The sequence below is a fragment of the Tyto alba genome, unplaced genomic scaffold (assembly GCF_018691265.1).
Source record: "Tyto alba isolate M040663 unplaced genomic scaffold, T.alba_DEE_v4.0 Super-Scaffold_2, whole genome shotgun sequence".
Classification (NCBI taxonomy): Eukaryota; Metazoa; Chordata; class Aves; order Strigiformes; family Tytonidae; genus Tyto; species Tyto alba.
The window spans coordinates 77,559,427-77,584,935 of record NW_024881282.1 but is presented as its reverse complement, the minus strand read 5'-3'; the positions used below and the strand labels follow the sequence as shown (position 1 = coordinate 77,584,935).

Here is a 25,509-nt window from a genome sequence, read left to right as displayed (position 1 = left end):
CAGTTATTCTAAAATTCACACTAATAAGACTTTCATATCTTTTCTTGTATAGCTCTGACTAGCAGTGAAACAGTGTGCAATTACTTCCATATTTCTGAATAAAAGAAAAATAAACCATAGACCTCCTTAATTAATATGGATTCCTGAAAAAATAGATATCAATAATAGTAGCTATTACTCTGTATTAATGGAAGTAGTATTAATTGCATTGCATTTGAAAGTAGTAGTGTTATGGTTTTGCTGCTTCTTTCTTATTAATGTTTGTGTACTGTGTGGTACATTTGTGGATAATTTTGCAAAACATCAGATAAATCTTTTTTACATATATTGCATAAAAGGTTTTTAATGACTATTAGCAAGCATTTTGTTTCAAAAATACTTTTATTATTGATGAAACTGTTTTCTAATGTAGGCTTATATGGACTGTATTAAATTTGAACAGTGCATCTATTAAAACTTATGGGGATGCTTCTCCTAAGCGTGTGTGTGCCTAACTCTTGTTGACATTAAGACGAGTTAGCTGGCACACTGGAGAAAAAGGTTGCTTTAGAAGACCTTTCAGCAAAAAGAAATACAAGTGTGTAGACATAGATTTTCATAATTGCATGTCATAAAGTGGTAACTACCGTTGCTCTAATGGCTATTTTGCCATTAAATTCTTATGCCCAAGATAAGGCTACATACAGTAAGCAGTCAGACATTATGATTACTGGGAGGTCTACACAGAGACTCGCCACACACCTAGGCTTTGTGCAGAGCTGCAGGAACTCTGCCTTCAGGACAGGCAACTACTAGTCTCTGTTGAGGAGTGCAGGGTATGTTTGTGTCTGGTAGCTGCAGCCCACGTCACTGCTAGAACCGAAGAGCTCTATTGGTGGCACTGCAGACTGATTTCAGTCTTACTGATATTAGTGAATGAGTTAATATTAATTGAAGAACAGTTTGTTTGAGAAAAATGGACAATTTGGCTTGCCAACACTGGAATCTGGCCAGGCCAGAGAAGTTTCTCCTCTGTTCATGCAAGCAGTATTATCAGAAAACTAATCGGGTTATCTTGGACTGCATATCTCAGTGAAAAATGGCACCTTTCAAAGCCAAATACATCTCAAGCATGGTACATGGGAGAACCTACTGCAGTACTAAGGCATGAAGAAATTTGGTTTTTTTCCTAATTGCCCATAGACTCTGAGTGAATCTAGCCCTTCCTCAGAGGAGATCTGGGAGATCTCAGCCTTAGGAGGGAGAACTGCATAGCTGGACTCTAAAAAAGTACCATACAACCTGTGCTTGTGTACTGAGGCATGTCTAAAGTTTAGTCTAAATGTGTTAACAATGTTTCTGTTGGTTCAGTATAATGTAATGTCCTATTAAACAACATTTGTTGAGTTTCCAAATCTGTTGTCAAAGTACATTGTGTAGACGTTGTGACGTGGTGATTTGTAATATAGTGCAATATTTTATAGTAATAAAGTAAGCTAATACACTATGAAATAAGTGAGTACATTATCTATTATGCTACAGACACGAGACACAGCACTGGGGAGATGGGAAGGTGTGATTTTCAGGCACTCCCTATACCACTTACAAAAGCCACAAAATTCTCTTGGCTCCTACAGTTTGCCTATCCAGTAAAAATGCAGAAACTAATTTAGTCTTCTAGATGAGATATTATGTCTGTATAATTCTTTAAGCAATTTTCTTTTACGTTCTTAAAAAGGGACGGAAGGCTTTAACAATGGCTACACTTGTCATCTGTGAGTAATATTCAACTTTTTTATTTTTTTATAAGCCAAGAGCGTACATTTATTAAGTACAACATTGCCCTTCTCAGGAAGCCTTTTGGTGACTCATAATTCAAACACAATCAAAACCAACACCAGGATACATACACCTTTGCTGTGTCACCTTCAGATTACAGTATAAAAAAGGACATGGAAGCCAAAGCTGTCAGGCACAAATTCTGAAAGTTGACTCCCAAGTGTGTCAAAACAGATTTCTGAAAGAAATAAGTTGCTTTCCAGAGCCAGATTTGTCATAACTTGGAACAGTATTTCAGTCTATAAGAAATATACTGTGCAGTTTTCCTGCTTGGTAAACGAGAAAAATCTTTACTTTTATTTATTTTGTACTTTTTATTAACATGAGATAAAAGAAGAGAAGCTTTCTATGCACGCATTCCAAGGGTCACCTTATTTTTAGCACGTATTTCAGTTAGGTGCAAATTATACTTAATGGACTTTTTAGAATATATTTTTTCTCTAATGTAAGCATTTTTTATTGCATTCCATGTGCTAGATAGAGAACTTCTAAAGATCAGGTGATAATTAGAAAAACACTAGATGCATGAATAAAAGCACAGACTCAAAACCTTTGAATGAGGAAATATTTTAATGATCTTTAAATTAATTTTATCAATTGATTTCCATTTCCACAATGAGTTGGTTTTTTTCTGTAGCAGAAAGGTTGCTAATATTTTAAAAGGATAAATGATGATGATGATAGCAATAACAATAATACAGTTTTTCTTAAAGAATTAAAAAATTCATTAAGCAGTACTTCAGGGATTACTTAGCATCATAGAAAAGGTTTGCTGATTATGGGAAATACTGCAGTATTATCTGCATATATTTTAATAGCCTAACTAAATACATTTGTTAATGCAAAGTCAACATCATTTTCTTACTATCCATGTGAAATAATTTCTATATTTTAAACTACTTGTTCTCAATAAATGTGATTATTTTAGGCATCTTGGGCCAAGCAGCGCCTCTCTACTGCAGTATAAACACTATTATATATCTCTGAAGTAGTGCAGAAGACACCTTAATCTGTTCCTTAAGGGAAAAAAAAAAAAAAAAATAATTTACTGTGGAGAAACTTGTTCCTTTTTATTTTATAAATATGAGTGAGATAGTATATCAAAACACCCAGCTGCTCTTTTTGCATAGCTTTTAAGCCTCGTGCTATTTAACGCATAATGTTCTCAGGAAGAAGTATCAGGAATTACTAAAAGAAGATGGAAAGATTCTGGCAGAGTAATTCAACTATGTGACCAAAATGAAGGATGATTACATCAGTGAGAGGTCCTAGAGCAGTCCAGAGAGAATTCTGGGGTAAAGAAAAGACCACAGAGCTTTGATCTCTGGCTAGTGAGAGACAACAAATGTGGTAGAGCCAAAGACAGTCATCTCCATCCAATTTCTGCCCTTCTTCACTAGCTTTTTCCATGTTTTACCCAAGTTGTTCCTCAGTCTGTATGTTTATTGCTTGTCATTCTGGCTCCATTTTCCTTCATTTGAGCAATTCGAAGAAACTGTCATTCTTCAATGTCAGCCCAGTCTTTGAACTTAGCCTTGCTTTGAGCAGGAGGTTGGACTAGAGGAACTCCAACTGTCCCTTCCAGTCTAAACACTTATATTTTTCTATGGTTCTCCATCTTTCTCATGTTTGGGGGCCCAATGTGTGAAAAGAGAGGGTCTCTGACTGAATGTAATAAATCAACATCTGGATAGTTTTAAACTTCTTCAACAGTACTTTTCAGAGAGAAAGGGAAATTACTTGATCTTGTCTCCTTATTACAATGTATTAAATATATATTTATGTAAAACAAATATATATTTCTTTGTATATGAAAGTTCTTTAGAAATCAATGCAAACAGAAATCATGAAGACATGCTTTTTGATGTCAGTGTGCCAGATTTGTTCACTGAGATTACATATACAGCAAATCATTCTCACACTATAATTGAAAAATAATTCAGTGCTTATTTATTTATTATGTAGCATACCTAAGCAATCTTAGTGTCTTGTGGGGTTGGCTCTAAAATAGGAACAGCTAGATAGTCTGATTCAGCTAACATTCACTACATGGACACCAACTATAATGATTAATTCTACTAAGTTTAATCTTAATTAAGGAAGAGGTTTATCTTGTAACTTGTTCATTGTACACCAGACTTCCAAGTTTATCAAGATCTTTATCCCAACAGAAGCACTTTAGGATGCATTGTACTAACAGAAGAACTAGATATATAGAGTTTCAGTCAAAATAACCCCTTTTAAACAGCCTTCCAATGATAATTAATTGTGAATGTACATCTTCACAGGTCCTTAAAGGCAAAGAATCTGAAACTGTTTTACATACTACATACTTCAACCTATCTTCCCAGACTTGCCTTGCAACACATGCAGCTATGTTCACCTCAGCTGTTGTTATCAGGGATCCTGTGTAGACAGCTACAGGGCATCCTTCCTTTGGGTGACATCCTTCCTCTGCCCTGAGGTGGGCAGCAGGCAGGGATCCCAGTATGATGAGGAAAACAGGCATCTCTGTGGCGCCATTCATGCTGTACACATCCAAAGTAGCTGAGACAAACAGCATTCTAAAAGAATCTATTCCCCCCTGTTGATTATTAAAGTTTTGAAAAAGCCACCTACCAAAGTTTCATATTTAAATTTCTACTCGCATTTGGTCAGATGAATCCCATCTTGACTGTAAAAAATGTAAATTTCTAGCCTACACTAATCACAATAGATACTCCTGCAGTCAGTGGTGTAAAACAGACACTTGAAGAAGATGAGTTACATCATTATATTTATCCCTTGTTTAAGCAGCTTGTTCTCTGAATTTGCCCATCATGCTCCACCGATTACAGAGAAGTCTGGCTGAGGACCTTAGCTTAGCTGACCAGCAAGACAAGGGTGCATGAGATGAGTCCTGCCCACGTACCAGAGGCAAGCACAGAACAGTTGAAAGTATTAAAAACCCCCTGTATTATCACAAAAGTTGGAATCTCATGCACTGTAGCTAAATCTGGAATCCCATTTATGTTACCATAGGTAGTAATCTTGGTTTCTATATAAAAAGGAAGTTATAAAAGTGGGCTTGCATGAAATAGATTATTTCAGATTGAATAACTATTAATATATTTATTAATATTACAAGTATATATTAATATTTTTATTAATATTACAAGTTTATTATAAAATGTAATTGTTTTTTATATAATGGACTTTTGTAGGGCTTGACATGCAACAGTCCCCCTCATTTAAAAATCAAAACAAGTAAAATTAGTATGGCTTATATTGAATTGAAAAATTGGTTAACTGATTAATCTCTTAACATAAGTGGAAAATCAGTGAGGGAATTTATTTTTAATGAGCATCCTCTAGGATAAGTTCTTGGCTTTTGACTATATTAGACATTTTATGAACATCCTGTAGAAAACTTAAAATCAATACTGATAAAGTTTGTAGATAGCAGAGAGATTGGTCCATGTCATTGGACAGGTGACCAGTTACTGATAAAGAGCAATGTGGCATATTAATAAATTAAGCATCAGCAGACAGGAAGCATTTTTATGCAACAAATGTAAATTAATTTCTAAAACACAAAGCAAAGGATGCAGCCCAAACTTGCCAAAGTGCTTTTGAATCATTGTGGATAATCAGCTGAGCATAACATAACAAAGTCAAATTCAGCACAATTTCTTAAAACTTACTTATATATTTTTCTCAGTAAGATGCCATTGGTAAACTATTTTATTACATTTGTTGTGAAGATTAACAAAATCAATGAGATCCTGCTACAGATCATTTTTCCCTGTTTCATAAATACATATTTGTTTTTTCTTTTTTTTACATTTTCTACATTTATTTCAAAGTTATTATGTGACACTTCCATATACTATGCAAAGATCAAGTCTCTTTCATGAGTCTTATCTTTAAAGTTTATATTATTGATAGTAATGACCTGAAATGTGGGATTTCTCTAGGATTTTCCATACAAGTCTTCATTGACAAAAATAATGACTGATTCAATTGTTCATGTGCAAGGTAGATGGAAAGATGTTTCCTTAATACCCAGCTCCTATATTATGTCTCATTTCCCATACAGACAATTAATCATGTCATTTCAGAATTTATTTCCTGTGAGGAATCTTGCAAGCAGTTGTTCATTAAAAGCATGTAGATATGTAAGAAAAGGACCTGGCTTGGAAAAAGTGGTCTAAAACAGAGCTGAAAGGACAGAAACCAGATAGTGAAAAATTAGAGATTCAGAAAAGATGTTTTGTGTGATGGAAACAGTTCTCTAGGAGTCATGTTGTAGGATGATCCTTTTTTTAAGCAGAGAGGAAGCACAGTCCCTGACCTACAACACTCAGGATACTAGAGTCTGCTAGCTATAAAACTGGTTGAAACACATTTATGATTAACATGAGAATCTATTTACTTAAAAGAGCTACAACCATCCTCTGTGTCAGGTAGGTAATAGCAGTCTGATGGAGAGCATCTATTTGGTTTCTTCCAACTGCATGTGCTACCTTCCTTCCTCTGAAAAGTACCTGGGTCAGGCAGGTCCTCCTCCCTGAGGTCCTCTTCATGAAGAGACATTTCCAATGGCTGTGGGATCTGAGCAGGCGGAAGAGGACTCAGGGCAGAGAGCTGGAGATCTGCAGCCTAACCCAGGAACCTTGCTGACAAGAGCAAGGAGCAGACACATAGGCCTTAGAGGGAATGGGTTGAAAATCTTCTGGGGACTGGCAGGGAGTATACAGAGCTTGTTATAACTCAGGATGTCATTGATTTCACTGAAAACAAGGACTGTAATGTAGGGACATAGTGAGCAGGGCCAGCTGTTCAGAAACCCCTTTTGCTTCTATATTCTCCAGCTAATAATTTTACATTTTCTCTATTTGAAAACATATGTACTATATGCATATATATATATATGTATTAGTCTTTGGAACTGTCTGCAGGAAGGAGTCTAGGCAGGTCTTGCTTAAATCTTTGTCTAACCTGGGACTCCACCTCAGGCAGGAAGGAAACACCAAATCAAAACCAGCTACATTGCCACAAAATAGAAAATAACTTCCTCACCAACATCCTAGGCTGACATATTCTGCACATTGCAGATCAAATGCTTGAATGCTGGAACTAAGGACTGATGATACTTCTCCTCCTGAGCTGTAACTCCAACATGTGTGGCTATTTAAATGTGAGTTAGTACCGAAGAAACAAAATTACGCAGAAGTTCTAGGGATTTCAGAGAATTTTACAAAAGGGGAAAGTCCTATTATACCAGTTTTAGAATATAGGGTGATAAAACACAAAGATAACTTGCATCGCTGTAATTATGAAGGCAGAAAGAGAAGCCCAAACAGAAATATGCCGCTACCACTTGCCCTTTCGCTATTTAAAACTATGAAGATTGTATTTGGAAATATAAACAGATCTCAAAGACTAATAGAAATAAATAATAAATAATATAAATAATAAATAATAGTGGTTTAGAATGCAACATAACAAGAAAACATTCATTTTCTGTATCAGAAATAATGCTGCAAATTAAACACAACAAATTTAGGAAAGCAAAATTAATGCCTCTGAAATTTTGCAGGTAGAGAATCAAACCAAGTCTAGAGATTGAGTATTAATTCTGAAGTATTCACAAGCTTTTTTTTTTTTTGCTCCCCTATACTGTCTGAGAGATAAAGAACTGCAGTGTAACAAGATAAATAGTTTTGCCATTAAATCAAAATGCATCTCTTGCAGAGTGCTGGTGTAGAAATTGCAATTCAGTTGCATTTCTAACTCATTCATAATAGGAAAAACATGACTTGTGTTTGTGCACAGAGGTACCCATTTCATTAATTTGCAGTAGCCACTTGCACCCTGTTTTTCTCAGTTCTCATTAATGATAAATAATGTTTACCAAATTAATGAGAATTATGGATGTTCATCATGTCCCCCATTTAAGGTATTTCTTTGTATAGCATAACACACAACTTTCAGAACATTCTTCAAGGAAAAATTGTTCAGTGGAGGATCTGAAGATATTTTTGTTTGCTTTCTGTTGTATATTTGTTAATATTTTCAAATTGCAGCAATACTTCCTGAATTAATGAATTCTGAGTAGTTGGACATATAATTTTGTTGAAACTAAAAAGAGGTTGTGGTTGGTTTCCTCTAGCCTATGAAATATTATTAAGTTTAAAACACCTCCTACCAAGACTGAGTTCTAGAGCTTTTAAAAAATTTCACCAAACAAAATATCCACTGAGAAATAGAGCAACTTAGTCTAGAACAGTCAGTTGCCTGATAGATCAAAAACTTGCTTACAGTATGAGAAACAAAGGCCTGCTAATAATAAGGTAAAATACTTCAGGCTCCATGTTACCAGAAACATCTAATATTTAGTACTCGCTAAATATGAGAAGGCCCTGCTAAATATTACATGGTCAATAGGTATTTTATCTAGAACTTAACTAGAAATTTCATCTGAGATATAATCTATTTATTTTTTTTCTCATTAAATGTTCAATATGTTCTGGAAATGCAACTGCTTTTCACAAAAATGGCTTTAGTGAATCACCATTCACCAATGTAAACTTCTTTTGTCAGAAGACCACTAACAAGCTCTGATTCGAATCAAAGTTTTCCTTCCTCTTCCCTTGAAGTAGAACCTTTCTGATGATCTCTGTGACATGAATTATACTTTTTAAATTAGCTCATAAAAGTTAAGAACAAAGACAAAAATTTAAAAAGCCAGAGGCTTATTCCCCTACAAACTATTTCCTGACCTAGATGACTGGTATTATACACCAGAAAAACTGTATATTGACAGGGTAAAGAGCATACAGATCTGCCTTTAGTGTCTCTTTATTTACCTGTTCTTTGGGGAACCCCAAGGAAAAAGTATATATCACATCTAATTTGATGACCATCACTGATTAATCGTAGTGTTCACTCAGATTCCTTCAGCCAGATATGGTCTTCAAGCATTAAAATTCATAGTCCGTCTTCTGTGATCATATGGACATACTGAGGTATATAGGTATATAGGTATAATGAGGAAGAAGATGTTTTACAGATCCAAAAGCTGCATCCAAGTTTGCTTTCTGATGCAGTAAGTTCTGATTTTTAAAACAAGAGGGAAATAAATGCTAGGTAACCTATCAAGTCTTTCTAAAAATGCTAATTTTTAAGATTAGACCAGCCATGAGGTCCACAAGGTGCTTCATGGTTGTCAGCACCATAATCTTCTCTGTTTAACTTGTCATGTTTATGTACTGTTCCAATTTTCTCACTGTTGAGGGAATATTTCCATTATGTTAGACATGTCGTCTAAATCCCAACAGTCTGAAAGCAATTTATGTTCCTCTGAGAGACAGAGCACTGTCACAGGGTAAAAAATTACCTAATCACAGTTTTTCTTTCTTTTTCTTGTAATACATTCATTTATTACTTATCACTTCCCAACTATCTTGTCAGGATCCTTTATCAGCATCATTTTTTAGTGTTCTTTTCATTAACTTAGATAAGTACTGCACAGGACTACATGTGACCAGAACACATTCTAAACATCATAAAATTCACATCAATACTGTTCCTCTCTTACTAGAATTAAGGACACAGCCCTTCTTTATGTTAATTACTCACCTCCGAACCTTCAGGATTTCAGAAAAATGTGCCATTTCTCAACCTTTTTTTTGCAAGCCAAGCCATCTTGATTGATTTATCATGCTTTGTACTCCTTAGCGTTCTGTACTGCAATAGTACTATGCCCATCAATCATTATTTCTTTCTCATTTTTTTTCTTTCAGGGTCCTATAGTCTTATGTTAAATCTTCTGAACTTCATGTCATTTTAACCGTTATAATTTAGATCATTGCAAAGCTTTTACTAATTCAGCTTTGTTCTTCTTGAAAGTAAATTGAATACTGAGAATTGACTCCTGACTGGGTGAACATGAAAGCAAAGAGGTTTATCTCTACTAGGTACATGTCAGTGTGGACGGTATCAAATCTTCAGCAGCTCAAAGCAAAGTGAATTATCTAGTGGTTCAACAGGGAACTGAGAGTTTAGAAATTCACTGTTCTCTTTACAGTTTTGTCACTCCTTGGACATCAGCCTTCCACTAACAACCCTTGCTAAATATTCTGCTTTCCTACACTAAACAATATACTTTCACAGCTAAGACTCAACCATGTAAAACTTGAATCTTGCAATAAGTTTTGTTTCTTCTGTTAGTCTTTTCTTTCACAGTCTCCCACTGTTTATCAATCTTTCTGTTTTATCTGAATCTCTATAACCAGGAATAAACTGGTCTGTTAAGATGGTGTGAAGGAGCAGGAAATTGGAAAGAAATTATTACTTTGAATAACATCTGGATCTGAAGAATCAAATAAGCATGCTATTGCTTATTTCAGCTTCCACCACTGTGGCCAAATGACATGATTACCTTTTCATTATGTTGCCATTGAGTGTTTATCATTCCGCCATGTGGTATGAAAATGAGCCAATTATAGTTAACACACCTGAGCTCCTGACACTTACCATTGTTACCACAGAAGAGATTTCAAAAGGAAATCAATAAAATTCAGAACCATGCTGACAGCTTAATGCATATTAAACACAAAATTCTGAAGTTACTACAATGTAATTTAATGACAGAAAGGCAGTCAGATGAAACCAGCAGGCTCTCTCAGTCTCTGTAATTTAACTTATTTGTTGCTTTATGATGAACTTTTTCCAGTGCTCCCAAACCTCAGAGAAATCAGGAGGAGTGAGACTCTGAGCTCAGATCTGAGCTCACTAGCAGACATCCAGGGCCATCTGAGATGCACTGGGGTATCAAGAAATCTTCACTGGAATGGCAGTCAGTTGGAGACTCAAGATTGTCCAGGATGAGAACTGAAGTTCTGAAGTCTCCCATAGATTCTGTGTCATATCTGCCAATCCAGCACAAATTTCTGAGTAACATAAGGTATGCCACACTTTATACCAGACCTGTGATTGTGCATCTGCATTAAGTTCCTAATTCACAGACTATGACATCAAAATTTAGTTGTTTGAATATCATTGTATAAACTTGGCGCAGGTGTCTATGTGTCTATTATAATTGATGGGGCTTTAGTAAACTGCATAAATGTAGACATCCTATACCAGCTGAGATGCCCTTGGGTATTCCACCTCACCTCCCACCTTTAGGTTCTTTATCACCACTGGCATTGCCATGAGGATACATATTCCAACCCAAAAGACACTAGATGGTGATGCAACTGAGCTGATATCTGGAAGACAAACAACAATACAAACAATAGAGTTCGGACAGTTCTTCAGATCACTGCTAGGTTGCCATCTCTGTTTAGCTAGCTGAAATCTTACTAGACTCAATTCTCATCTGTTCTACCTCAGTTGCATGGTTCACCACTACTTCTGATGTGCTGTTTTTCTGTCTCCCATTAGAGTGAAGCATTGAATTGCAAGGTCTCCCATTCAGAAATAGTCAAGGACACCAAGGGCATTTCCCTACACTTATCTATTTTTATTCTTTTATTAGGGATTTTTTTGATCACTGTTTCAGGAATATGATTAGCTGGCTTTCAAATCAGGAACAGGACACAGAAATGGAAATCCTGGGTACATGGAGGAGAAGTCTCTCAGAATTTGGGAATTTGGGAAAGGGCATCTAAAGAAGGGACTAGCTGAGAGAAAACATGGATGCAGTGAAGGAATTCATAAGAGGAGGAACTGGCAGCACAGATGTCAACACTAAAGATCTAGTGACTTCTTTTCATCTGTGCCTTAATATAAAGATTACACATAAGCAAATGAATGGTCTTATTATTGAATATTTTTCCCCCACACTTGCTAAAGACTTTTTGTGAATGTATTTTCATGAAAAGGACTTCAGGACATTGTGTACAAACAACTTATTCTCCATCTACATTTTATCAGAAAATATTGGGAACATGCCTTGATATTCATCAAAGTGACATGCCATAATGTAGACTGAGATTTCTTTAATGTGTTTAGAAAGTGTAAAAGCTTAAATGGGAGCAAATTCTAAATACATGAAAGAGCAGAGACACTGTCATAGTTAGGCAGAGTTTCTGACTGTCAAAGAGCTCTGAAAGTATGATGCAGTATTCCTGAAAAGTTAGTTTTGAAGCTTAAATTAGCTTTCAGTAAAGCCAGGCTGCCAGACATGTTCTTAGAAAACATAGAGTCTTTATGGATACACAACACTCTCAGGCCCTTCTAGAAACAACAGTCACGAGCTGTCAGGACTCTGAAGACTCAGCTTCTATCCTAAATTATGTTGCTGATTCAGTGTGTGTAACATATACCAGTCTTTTCATCTTGCTGTGTCTGCTCTGCTCAGGGAGTGTTGCGTGCAACAATATATTTGCCCAAGACAGTGCATTACTTGCATTACTATCTCTTGCAGTTTTAGAGCTGCACAGTAGAGAGCATAATCCCTGTCCTGGACACATGAACTAGTGACACTAGTGACTAGTGACAGCAGTCACTGTACAAAACTGGAGATACTTCAGGGAAGATTTCCTTCTGGCAAACAAAAGGTTCTTCTTGTCTGTACGGAAAAATAACCTTGACCTTTTCAAGGTGTTGTCAGAGTTTACAACCTGTGAGCAAACTTCTGAGATCTCTTTCTCCACTCATCATGTGTTAGTACCTGGGCATGCAGACCTTTGTTAATTGGGTTAGCATTTAGATAAAATACATATATTATAGACCTCAGTGAGGAAAATCACAGTTCATCCAGTAGTACTTGCAGTTGCAAATCACAGACCAGGGTATGATTTAAAGGATTTGAACTTTTAGTAGGAACTTCTGTAGTAAAAGGCAACAGACAAGGGTCTTCCTCCATTCCATAAGATATATTTTTCTAGTCCAGGTCAAGTTGTCCCAGTAAAATCTATTCTGAATTATACTGTAGCAGCACTTTCTCTATTCCAAGTCATGGCTGTCCTTCAGATAGTACAGTTTGCTATCAACAAGGAAATAAATCTGTAACAGTGTAATACTGTTCTGGTAATAGGTGCCAGAAAAGATAAGAAAGTTCATATAAAAGTGTCACCTAATAAGACATTCTATAGGTGTTTAGTATCAAACTTTGTCTGTGGACAATAACTTACTCTTCTTGACCACATACAAAGCTACTTGTTCCAAAGATATATTTCTCATTTCCAGAAACCATTGTAGAGTTTTTTATTATTTTTCCCAACTCTAGTACATTTAAGCATCAAAAACTGTCCCTGACAATGCTGCATTTGCCTCTGTACTATGATCCAGCAATTCTTTGCTAATCAGAAGGAGATGGTATTTAGTTTGTTGTTTTTTTTATAGTTTCATAAATTATTTTAAATCTCTGACTAATAAGCAATTCACAGAGCTGTAGCAGCCAAGCAAAATAAATAGCTGTATGTCCATTAGAATGTAAATTAACTCATTACTATGCCAGCTCCTGACCTTTACTGATGTCTGTATTCTTGCTAACAAAGACTGTTATTCATGAAAGTTAAAACTTAATAGTAGCTCAAGATTCTCTCGTGTATTTTAGAAGAAATTCTCATAGACAGAGGTGACCAGTGAGGGTCCCCGCTTGAACAGCAAGTACTTCTATCATTCATGACTTTGAATAGATATCCTTTTTCTAATTATTTGTGAAGATCTGGATATTATTGAAAAATTGTTGCTTAAGAAGTCTAGGTCAGTGAAATTTCATGAACTGCACAAAAAGTGCTCCTATGTATAAGAAGCTGAATATTGATTTAGTACCTGATCTCACAGTCAATTAAGTTTTTGTATAGTTCTATAGACTTCAGTGAGATGAGATCAGTTTTAATTTCCCAGGGTACTCTACCACCACATCATTTCTATCCATCTTGTACTTTATGCTACTCATCAAGAAATCTGAAAGTTTGAAGAAAATAAATATAGGCTTGGACTTATGATGCCCCCAAGTCATCTGGAGAAGAGATGAGCCACAGAAGGTGTTACCTCAGTGAGGCCTAAAGGTCTAACTAACCTTCCTTTGAACTGTGCCTGATCCTTGTCTTGCAACTTCATAGAGTGATTATCTGTGGGCAGGAATGTATTTGTTCTTTGAAGTCACTTTTCACAGGTGTAGTAAGCCAAAGGAGAGTGAAAAATAGGACTCATTTGGACTGGAGCACTACTTCTGTAGCAGCCTCACAGTTTTGATCAGGAGTAATGAAGTAGGGGAGCATAAAGCAAAATGCCACCACAAGTGACTGCTTAGGATCAGTTTCTACCATTGCGAGTCTCTTTCAGGGAAAACTGTTTAATAACATCTGTACATAAGTATATAGCCCTAAAGAAGACAGACCTATTTCACACTTTTACTAATCTGAACCTGAATTTGATAGAACAACTGGTGACTGTAGCCAGCCTTTATCTCAGTGCAGCGCAGTGCTACATCTGTTACTTCTTGTGATGTCAGCGTATAGACTACTGCAAGGGAAAAGACACTGGATCTAACTATATATAATGTTGCAAGCCTGATCAAACATGATAGGTCATTCATCTCAGTCTGATATGGGATGTGTTGATTTTTGACCCATTGCATCGGGTTCCATCCCAACCAAAGACCAATGGATCCTCTACAACATGGCACCTTCACTCTGAAGGACAGCTGACAACAGGACTAGCTAACTATGCTTGAAGAGCTAGAGCTCCAAGTCTTCTTACACCTACTCTTTATTTCAAGGTAAATCAATTTTTTGTTATTGTTAGAGCTCAATACTTAAAGCTGTTTGAAAAAGATAGACCTTTGAAAAAATACCTACTAATGATTGATTTTATTAGAAACGGACCTACTAATTGCCATTCCATATACATCATCTGATATTTTAAATATGACATGACTAATTCAAACTTTTTATCACCTGCTTGTTTTCATAAGTATTATTTCATAGAATCATCATCATCATAGAACGGTTAGGGTTGGAAGGGTCCTTAATATCATCTGGTTCAAACCACCCTGATATGGGCAGGGGCACCTTCCACTAGATCAGGTTGCTCAAAGACACAGCCAACCTGGCCTTGAACGCTTCCAGGGAGGGGACATCCACAGCCTTCCTGGGCAACCTCTTCCAGTGCCTCACCACCCTCACAATAACTAATTTCTTCCTAATATCAAATCTAAATATACCCTCTTCCAGTTTAAAATGATTAACCCTCATCCTATATCTACACTTCCTGATAAAGAGTCCCAACCCAGCTTTCCTGTAGGCCCCTTTAAGTACTGGAAGGCCGCTATAAGATCTCCCTGGATCCTTCTCTTCTCCAGGCTGAACAACCCAAACTCTCTCAGACTGTCCTTATGGAGCAGGTCCATGTCCTTCTTATGTTGGGTGCCCCAGAGCTGAGCACAGTACTCCAGGTGGGGTCTCATAAGAGCAGAGCAGAGGGGTAGAATCACCTCCCCCAGACTGCTGGCCACGCTTCTCTTGATGCAGCCCAGGATACGGTTGGCTTTCTGGGCTGCAAAAGGACATTGCTGGCTCACAGGCAGTTTTCCATCCACCAACACCCCCAAGTCCTTCTCTGCAGGGCTGCTCTCAATCCACTCATTGCCCAGCCTGGATTTGTGCTTGGGATTGCCTTGACCCGTGTTCAGGACCTTACACTTGACCTTGTTGAACTTCATGAGGTTTGCACAGACCTACCTCTCAAGCCTGTCCAGGTTCCTCTGGATGGCATCCCTTCCCTCCAGAGTGTTGACTGCACTACACAGCTTGGTGTTGTCAGCAGACTTGCTGAGAGTGCACTCAATCCCACTGTCCATGTCACCAACAAAGATGTTAAACAACACTGGACCCAATACCGACACCTGAGGGACGTCACTTGTCACTGCTCTCCACTCGGACTTCCTTATCCACCAAGTGATCCTTCTATTAAAACCATGTCTCTCCGTTTTAGAGAAAAGGATGTCATGCAGGCCAGTGCCAAATGCTTTGCACAAATCCAGGTAGATGATGTCAGTTGCTCATCTATTTTAATTCACTATTTCCTTTTAGATTTTGTTTACTGCAGAATATAAATTAATTTAATTTACTTGTCATTGATCAGGTTTTTTTTCCTGAAAAAGGGCAAAATATTTGAAGAATAATTGAATTAATGCTATGTATTTGTTCTACATACACACACAAAAAAACAACCAATGAACCAACCAAACAAACAAACAACACATTATCTCTCGCACCAGTATTTTTGGAATTTTAGCTAGAGGATATTTTGTATCTTAATGAGTGAGCCCAATTGTAGCTTGAGTTCTGTACACATAATCAAACCACACCTAGCATAGCTCAACAGAAAGTAAACATACAGAAGGAGAAGCCAGATGTGACATGAATGGAAAGAAACAGTTCTCTGCATCCTGCTAATGGTGTACACCATGAGTCTGAACTCTAAGAGAAGTTCTCCACTGTCACATCCATTTGAAGTTAATGGGTATTTGACACCTCTGGAAATGAGGCCCCCATGTAGGCAACTGATAGACATCTCAAGGATCCCAGTAAGAGAAAGGAAAAGCACAAAAAAAAATAATCTACTGTTACAGAAAATTTATACACTAAGTTTTCTAGAAAGGAAAAGTTTTGCTGAAGTGTTGTCACATGGATGTTGATAAGATGCCCATGGAGTCAGTTAATGCTCTGGGGGAGCTCATCAGCCACCTGTTCATTGACTTCCAAGCGTCTATGTGAGAAAGGTCTGTGCAGTGCTTGAGACAGCTTTGCTCAGGAAGCCATATGCAACAGGGCTTTTATAACACAAAAAAAAAAAAAAAAAAAAAAACAAAAAACAAAAAAAAACCAAAAAAACAAAAAAAAACCCAAGAAGCCCAGCAAAAGCAAATGGGCAAAACACTTTCTGTATCATCAGTGTGACAAGTGATGTGAAGGGAAGTTGACTTGCCCTGAACATTGCTTTGGATTAAAAAGCTTTATCTTGGATGCTGTTGAGTGCCTCCCTGCAGCACTACCACATGCCATTACTGCAGAAATCAAACTCATCCCTGTCTTCAGTTTAATTATACATACATGTCTGCCACATACCTGAGCATCATTAAAGGTCCTGTGGTTTAGCAACACCTTCATTATTTACTTGTGATTTTACAAGGTCTTAAGAATTTTTCCAGGTATCAGTATAAAATAGTGAGATTACTGGAGATGAAAATGTAGCAAAAAGCATCCACATGGTATCAGACTAAAAATCAAAGGCTGGTTTTGTATTACTGGCATTACAGAATATGCTAACTTCAGGATTTTTACTGGGGAAAAAAAAAATAAAAAAGAAACAAAACAGGACTCTATCTTGCAAATGCTCTAAGTCCTGTCTGATAAACTGCTATTAGAAAACTAAACTTTCCAACAATAAATACTGGTTGAAGTGTAAGGCATATGAAATCTGTAAGCATATTTTATGACAGAAGCATATTTAAATTTGTGTATAAGAAGAAATAGATACAATGAGTGTGATGTGATTTGTCTTTTGTTATAGGATATCTTCATCGAAAAGGAGAAGTACAGTAAACTGAAGCTGGAATTTGCCTTGATCTGAAAAAAGAAAAAAAAAAAAATCCCCCAAATGCATTTGAATCCAAAATCTGTTTTCTGTTACTGGTGTTTTTTAGTAGAGTTACAACATAGAAACCATCACAGCTCTGATTTCCAGGGAAGCTCATTTTGGAAGGTGGTAAATATAATTTTAAAAACAATGTCAAAATTAATTTTTCTAACACTGATTTATGAGAAAATGTAATTCTGATTTTTAAAAAGCATACCGTTGTTACAGTACCTCAACTTAATTATTTAAAAAGAAACAATTAAAATTTCAGTAAAGGTGTTGGCTACCATCTCCCATACTTTATTACAGTTTCAATGGCCAACACTGAAAAATAAATCATTATATTCTCAAAACTAACTTTGGAGAAATATATGAAGTTATGTATTTTATCCTCGCATGCTTACACATTACATTACATTACACTATATGGTGATCATAGTATTCTTCTGCTAGCATTTGGCTGATTGGTGGTGGTTGCTCTTTGACACAAGCCAATAACCCTGCTCTCCTTTCTGAAACTAATTCAGATCTGTATTGCTGCCTTTACAAGGAGTGTGTATAAAGACTTATTTAAAACTAATAGAAAGACATGAGACTCTTCAGAAATTGAGACACAACTTGTGTGGTGAAGCTATTATGAGAAGGTGTGGCTGTCAGACACATGGGTGAGCAGAAAGCCACTCATTGGCAGAACAGGCTTCATGAAGTATTTTTAGGTGGATCTAAGTTGGCTTTTATTATTTCAAGTTTTAAAAGTGTATGTGAATATGGGGTTGAGGGGTGTGTATATTTATTTGTATATGCATGTGTATATGTATGTAATATTCTCAACTGCTTGGGTTTTTATAGAAGACATCACAAGTTGGAGGGTGGGGGGTTGGGAGTTTGGGGAGGAAATCTGGAAGTGGGTAAGGTTATAAGAGATTATCCAGTATGTGTGCCTAGTTAGATGTGAGTTGATTAGAAGGTTGAGCAGCATTAGTACTGTATTAATACTCAACAGAAGTTGAAAGCTTCACTCTTTGGGGAAAATATTTCAGTCTTGCCTCTAAATCAGTACTGAATTGATGCCAGTCTGCCTGTGGCTGTCATTCAGGTGGGATCCCACTGTCTCTGGTGAGGAACACTCACAGCATGAAACAAACCTGTACCTACTATCCAAGGGGAAATGTGGTGTTGTGAAGTGAGGTCAAACTAAGTGAAAAGTCCACTGTTTCTCATTGCCAGCTGTAGATGTGGCTGCAGAAGGCCAACACTGTTGAGTATGCACTAAATATACATTATTAAGATACATTCTTCAGGTAAGCTTCCAAGCCTCAATTTTCTACATGTAGAGGATTTGGTCCTGTACTTATGAAGAACAATATTTAAAGGTGAAAGTTAGAAGGGAGCATGTAGAATACACAGGAAAGTGCATTTTGCTTTTATGTCTTTATATGTGAAGCTTCTATTACACTTACAATGTATTACACATGCATTATACTCTTGAATTCTTGAATTTGCAGCAATGTTGCATGTATTTAAACACCAGTGCTAATTCTGGACTTGTTTGGTTCACAACAATTAGCCATAATCAGTGTCATGTTGAATAACTGATAATGACATACATTGTCTAAAGGTGAGTTTTGTTTAGATTGGAAAAAAGGATGCTTAGTTCAGCTGAGAATACAGATGTTATGCGAGTCAACATTAAAATTGCAATGAAGTACATGGAAAATATAAGATAGGGCTTGTTTTATAGAACTAGGCCTTCTCCTATTTAGTCTAGCACCTAGGCTTTGACATAAGTGAGAGACTGTCTCATCTCACGTGAGGCCTTGGTCTAATAGCTGAATTTAAAACTGAAAAATTGGTTTTAATATTAGTTCCAACATTTGTTATCTTTAGAGATTTTCAATTCTAACATGCTTTTGTACACATGGATATCCAATAGTTTTTAAAAATCTTTATTTGGATCCTTTACTTCCATGGTATCCTATATCCATTAGTTTTCTTAACATAATTTCATGCTGTGTGAATAAATATTGCCTTTTATTTGTTTTGAGTGTAGATGTTGTCATCTGTATATTGCAGTCTGTCCCATAGCCTCCAAGCTAAGTATAAATCTGTGTTCTCCGTCTTTGGGCAAATAATTTAATTTTTTTAATTGAGGGGGTTTTTTTGAAAAAATCACTAGATTTAGATGTCTTTATTTATTATATTCATAAATACTTATTTTAATTGATAGTAAAATTTTATAACTTCAGTAAAATATATTTTTAGGTGGAGACAGTAAATAAATAGGAAAAAAATTACCTTTTAGTTTGACATGGAGGAACTTTTGCTGACCATAAGTTATGGGAGGTGCACCAGTACCAATGGGAAGGAAGTGTTACCTCTACCAAAATTTTTTGAACACCAAATCCGAGTAGTAAGTTTATTTGAGGTACCTTTCATCAAATCTTCTTTAAGTTTCAAGTCTTTAGCTCCAAGGGGAAAAATGTTTTTTAACTTTCATTCTTATTAGCTCTACAGAACAATAGCAGGTAAAGCAAAGGTAGCCATCTGCCATCTAAGAAGTTATTTAATAAGTTTCTACTACAGAATCTTTAATACTGAAGGTGATGTACAAGCCAGATCTATACAGGATGCCTGTTATTTCAGCTTGAATTTGCAGATGGAAAGAAATCTGTCTACTTGTTAATATAGCAGTTTTTATCCAGACCCTGTAGAGTCAGTAAACATAAACCTTTCCAAGATTACTTTTCCCAATATACTTTCTGTTTAAAAGCACTATCAACATATACATCAACATTACAAAACAGCCAGTGTTTCTCTGCAAATGGCTCAAGTGCTTTTCCACTCCAAGATTTTTTCAGTCTAAATGAATTAGATATCATGGCAGAAAAAATTATCTTATTAGCACAGAATTCTAGAAACTTCAAATACTATGTAAAAATATAAATCCTGTCGTGGTTTGTCTGTAGACAGACACTTTCCCTGGTGTTCTCATGATTTAATTTTTTTTCTAGACTCACCTCAGAAAAAAAAATAATAAAGTCAGTACTACTCTTACAGCTCAATTCATTTTTTGAATGGAATTGAGCCTTCCTATTAAATGTCTCAGTTTAAGCCCCATTTCTGTTTCTGACAAACAAAGGAACTCTTTGTTATTAGTTTTTAATCTTACTTCAGAAGATCCACAGACTTTTTTTACATGCTATTAAACTGAGAATGAGTTTCTTAATGGAAGTTATGCTGAAGGCTAGTATTTTAAAAAATGTGACCCAATATACTTTGAAGTGCTTCTTTTTATTTAATATTTTAAAGTTTTTTAACATTGTGTTGTATAAGATAAGAACAGTGTTTGCAATTAGTGTTTCAGATTATCTCCTTTTATGAAAAAGACATACCTGGAGTTTTAAACATTTCTAAATTACAATAGTTGAAATTCATTAAAATTACTAAAGCAACTTATCAGTCAGTCAATAACCAAGGAAAAGGATAAACTAGTTGTGTAGAAGATTTGGTCATGTCTGACCACTTGTTAACTCTGACCAAAAAACACGACAGTATCAAACAAACAACCCTCACAAGACTTGGCTACCTTATCTAGACTGATGAAACAGTTATTTTTCTCCAGGCTTTTCTTCTAAAAAATCTCTTGTATTATTAGGTTTTGTTGATGGGATGTTCTGAATTGCTGCTTCTTAAAGGTGCAACCGCATTTGACGGAACAATACCAGGTCATTTGGTGTCCTATCCAATGTCTACCAAGACATTTGGAAGTCCTTTTGTTTAGTTATTTTAATTTCAATCTAATCCCATGCTGTTTGTAAAATATGGCTTGATCTCAATAGCTCCACTTGCACATATATATATATGCATATATATATATATTTGCATATATTTTTTCTTATAAATTATCCCCTCGTTATTTGTCTTTTCACCCTTTGTGTGTAGAGAATTTTCATATATATCAATATAATCTGCAGACCTGAATGAGAACAGGAGCATAGACACAATTTAGCCTCTACTCTTTATGCATCGGAAAAATCTGCTAATGTTATTTTTTGTTTATTCCAGGTTTCTTTTCTCCATGGAAAACTCCAAAGCCTGTAAGTTCCCTTTCAAAATTATACACATTGAGTTCATAAAATTACTATCATCCAAAGCAAATTTCTGTTGACTTTCATCTAAACTTCCTGTTCCCACCTCATGAGACTCTTCTCAGTAGTACCCCAACTCTAGGTGAGACAGAATCAGGGGTGGCCTCGCTAAAAAGCTCTGCAAATCTGTTGACTTGGAGTCTGCCAACAGCAGTCTGGAGAAAGGAACAACTCGATGTTAAGATGGGTGTCAATATCCAGAAATACAGTGGCCCAAAAATAAGGAGTCTGAAGGAGAAGACAGCAGAAAGTCCCAGAAGTCTAGTCTAGCTGGGACCAGACTATTTGGCCTTCTAGTTGGTGATCTCTTTAAAGTGGACAACAGGCACATTTTCTGGTTTACAAGTGGCTTGAGTTTAACATCGTTAAAGTGATTGTTACTCTTTCTTGCATTAGTAGATCTATAGCTGGAAATAGTCACACTTCTGGTGAAAGTTTGGACTAGATAACTTATTGAGGTGCCTTCTAACCAACTTTTCTGTGTTTCTATGATTTTGGCATTAAATCCCAAAGTATGAAGACCTTTTCTACTGTAAGACTGTAATCAATGACTGTATTTATTCTGTTGACAACACATTATATAATTTTTTGAAATTGTGACAACATCCGCAGTGTAAAAAGGAGTCATAGGCTACTGATTTTTGCTGTCTGGTTTGTTTTGTTGGTTTGGTTTTTTTTTTTATTTAGATGGTAAAGACCTTAAAGTAGTGCTTATCTCTCATCAGAGGTGTGTAGAGGAAGACTCCTGACTCTGCCTGAAAGCTTCTAAGAGCAATAGGAATAGGAATAACAATAGCAATAATTTTAAAAGGATTTATAGCTTTCTTATTGGCGGGATTGGGGGGGTGGGGTGGTATGTTGAATCTGGACAGCTTCACATCCTTTCATATCAGTTCATAACATGTTTAATCCATGTCCAAAATAATTTTTTATCTTGTCAAGAACAAATAGGAATTAATTAATTAGCTGATGCAACTCCATCAGACTGCTCCAGCTTGTAGTATTTCTGCTGTAAAAGGCTAGAGGATAGATGCAATACATTGGAATAAGAAAATAAGTTATTTCATAATCTTGTTTATTCATCTAAGTAGCAAGACATTTGTGAAAATAAATTTTACTATTAAGTGCTAGCTTGTTCTCACTTGTTTAATGTTCCTGTCTGACTGGGACGTTTAACTTTTAATCTCACATAAAAAGTGATGAAATAGAGAACTTGGAACTTACTTGTTAAAGATCCACATTCAAAGACCAGCCACCATCAGTGCTCACCCTCTTTATGTACATATGAAACATATAAATGTCATCATATTTTTGATGATCGTCGGCACAGTTTTTTTATATGAACAGTATAGTAGTCATACTCCAGTAGAACTTGACAATAATCACAATCTAGATAAACAACCTAAGTGACGCAGTTTTTCATGCAATGGTCTGAGGAAATGAGGGCTCACAGAATAATATAGCACCATTGTGTACAGATACTGTACCTGCATGTAGGCTAACCGTTCACAGTTAGTTTATTTTGGGGTAATCTCAGCAAGAGAGTTTACAAATGATTAACCAGCTTAAGGTAGTGTGCATTCCTCTGTCTGTCACCACTTTAACTAGAGAAATGATCAGACATAAATTTCTAGTGTCCAAGACTTGAATACAAGAATAAGCCCAAGTACCCCTGAAGCACTGAGCATCTGCAGACAGTCTGAAGCAGTAAGGCCAACACCGGGAGGTTTACAAAGTCTTCCCAACACCACAGCACAGCCCTGTAGGTGTGTAACAGGAAAGAAAAAGTGTAGATGGACCAAAATGAGGTTTCTATTCTGCTTGGGTGACTACTGCTGCCCCCTCATCTCTCTGGCGATACACGGCAGAACTACCCACCATTCTTTAAAGCAAAAAGGGGGCCATGAGCCTTTGGCTGGAAGAGGAGAAGACAAACTCTCCCTGAGGCAGAGGATCAGGAGTGGTGTCCACTGCATATCAGTGTGCTCAACATCCCAGAGTAGCCTGGACTGACAGAAATTTCCTGTGGTTTCTATGTGTATAGTGCATATATTATATGTATTGGATGTAAAACAAATTGATTAGTGCAAAATCAACTTGAGCAACGTCACCAAACCATTACCCTGACATAGATTTGATGCCCTGCACTAAATACTATGTTTACTCATTTCCAGGAGTGCCTTCATCTGTGAGATAGCATTATGATAACTCACATTACAAAACACTCTGTGACTATTTAACTAATTGATATGGGCTTGGGAGATATAATTCCCCTTGTGTTTATCTGTTTATGTAACTATTTATGTTAGCAGTATTACCCACAAGTTTTGCTTGGTTTTTAACTTCACACTTGAAGATTTAGAGCTAACCAACAAGCAAGAATTAGACATATGGGACACATTGATCTCCAGTTTCTTGTCCTTCCTCCAAGGAAAAGTTTGCTTATCAAAGATATTTATGTTCTCCTTCCTCTTTTTAAAGCCTTTTAAAATATTTTCATTTTATTCAGTTTCACATTTTGAAAGAGGTAAGTGTTCTATTTATCTGGCACTGTTCAAGAAATTGGGAAACTTTCACTTCTAGACATGTTTTTCTGCTTCACAGAGATAAGATAGATAGTTTGGTTTCACTGACTCGTATTCTTTTTTATATTCCTCACTGAAGGTAAAACCTAAACATAATTCTCCATTCTTTTCCTTGATCATAAGGAACTTGTACTGATCCCAGCTCTCTTTTCCCATTTAGACATAGGAGTCATAATCAAGTTTGTTTCTGGAGATCTATGAATTTACACTTACATGATACAATGTTTTACTGTATATATGTTTATATATACCCAAAGTAATTCCTTTAGAGCCAGAAGAGCTATCAGAAGTATTATTGTGACATTTAAGTGACTTGTCACATAGGCTAATTTACCCAACAAAAAGGATAAATTTGTCTCCGTATAAAGGTGCCTGAAGGTTCCCTGGGTGCTTTCCTGTACCTAAACTATTTTGATGACAGCTCAGGTATCTCCATATGTCACTATATTGCACAGGATCTACATACCTATAGTGCCCTCTTTTATCACATCCTAGTTGCCATCTTTTGTATCTGACCCAAAAGAATTATGTTTTTCTTTAATAACATTGGCAAATACTGAATACACTAGTCCGTATCTTCTTCATTAGTATTTGATAGCTAATACTTTCCTTTCTCAAATTGCATACCTGACGCACACTAGTACGTCATCCTTCGATTGACTGAGATACCTAGATCTTTCTTTTCTTCACTGTTTCTGATGAACCAGCCGTACTTACTGCTGAAACTCTGACAGAAGCACAGCTTGAATTATAACACTACTCTATGTAAAGAATTATGTCCTCATCAACTTAAAATGTCCAATATCCATATCCTGTTTATTTTGAAGTATGAAGCTAAAAGTGTCAGATCACCTGGGATGTGCAGAGTGATAGTTATTCAGCATGTTCACCACGAGGACTCTAATATATCTGTAGTCCACTCATACACAGTGTGGAAAAAGCGTGATGCTGTTAATCATCAGACTAGAGAGCAAAGCCTACCTGCTGAGCTGAACATCTTCTGAAACCAAGGAACTAAAGGCAAATGGTAATCACAAAATTTGTAGAGCAAACTTGCTGTAAACCTGCAGTCATCTCTGATAAGACACTGCTGATACAACACTAGAAATCAGTAGGGTTTAATTACAGTTCAGTTTATTTTCAAAAGTCATTTTTTGTGTAACTAACAGATTGTTGGGTTATGTGCAAGAACACACTGTTCTGGAGTCTTCACCACCCTTTGCTTCAAGGGGGGTCACAGGAAAAGCCAAATATTCATTTCCCAGGATAAACATTTGTGTTTTGTTTAACTTAGCCTCTTCGAATATGTTTGCTAATGCAATTTAATTAGTAGCCAACTCCTTCAAAAAGAAAAATGCAGATTCCCAAGTCTTTTG

At 36.2% G+C, this 25,509-nt stretch overlaps 1 protein-coding gene across 12 annotated transcripts in view; it reads left to right on the top strand.

Moving 5' to 3' along the window:
- MAGI2 (membrane associated guanylate kinase, WW and PDZ domain containing 2) overlaps positions 1-25,509 on the top strand; it is a 794,831-nt gene that overhangs the window by 646,711 nt on the left and 122,611 nt on the right. For all 12 annotated transcript variants that reach the window (XR_006165279.1, XM_042792123.1, XM_042792119.1 and 9 more), the window contains one exon: positions 21,466-21,497. Coding sequence is in view for 11 of the 12 variants with exons in the window: in XM_042792123.1 (XP_042648057.1) it covers positions 21,466-21,497 (32 nt within the window). In the remaining variant the exon portion in view is untranslated. The remainder of the gene's footprint in view (positions 1-21,465; positions 21,498-25,509) is intronic.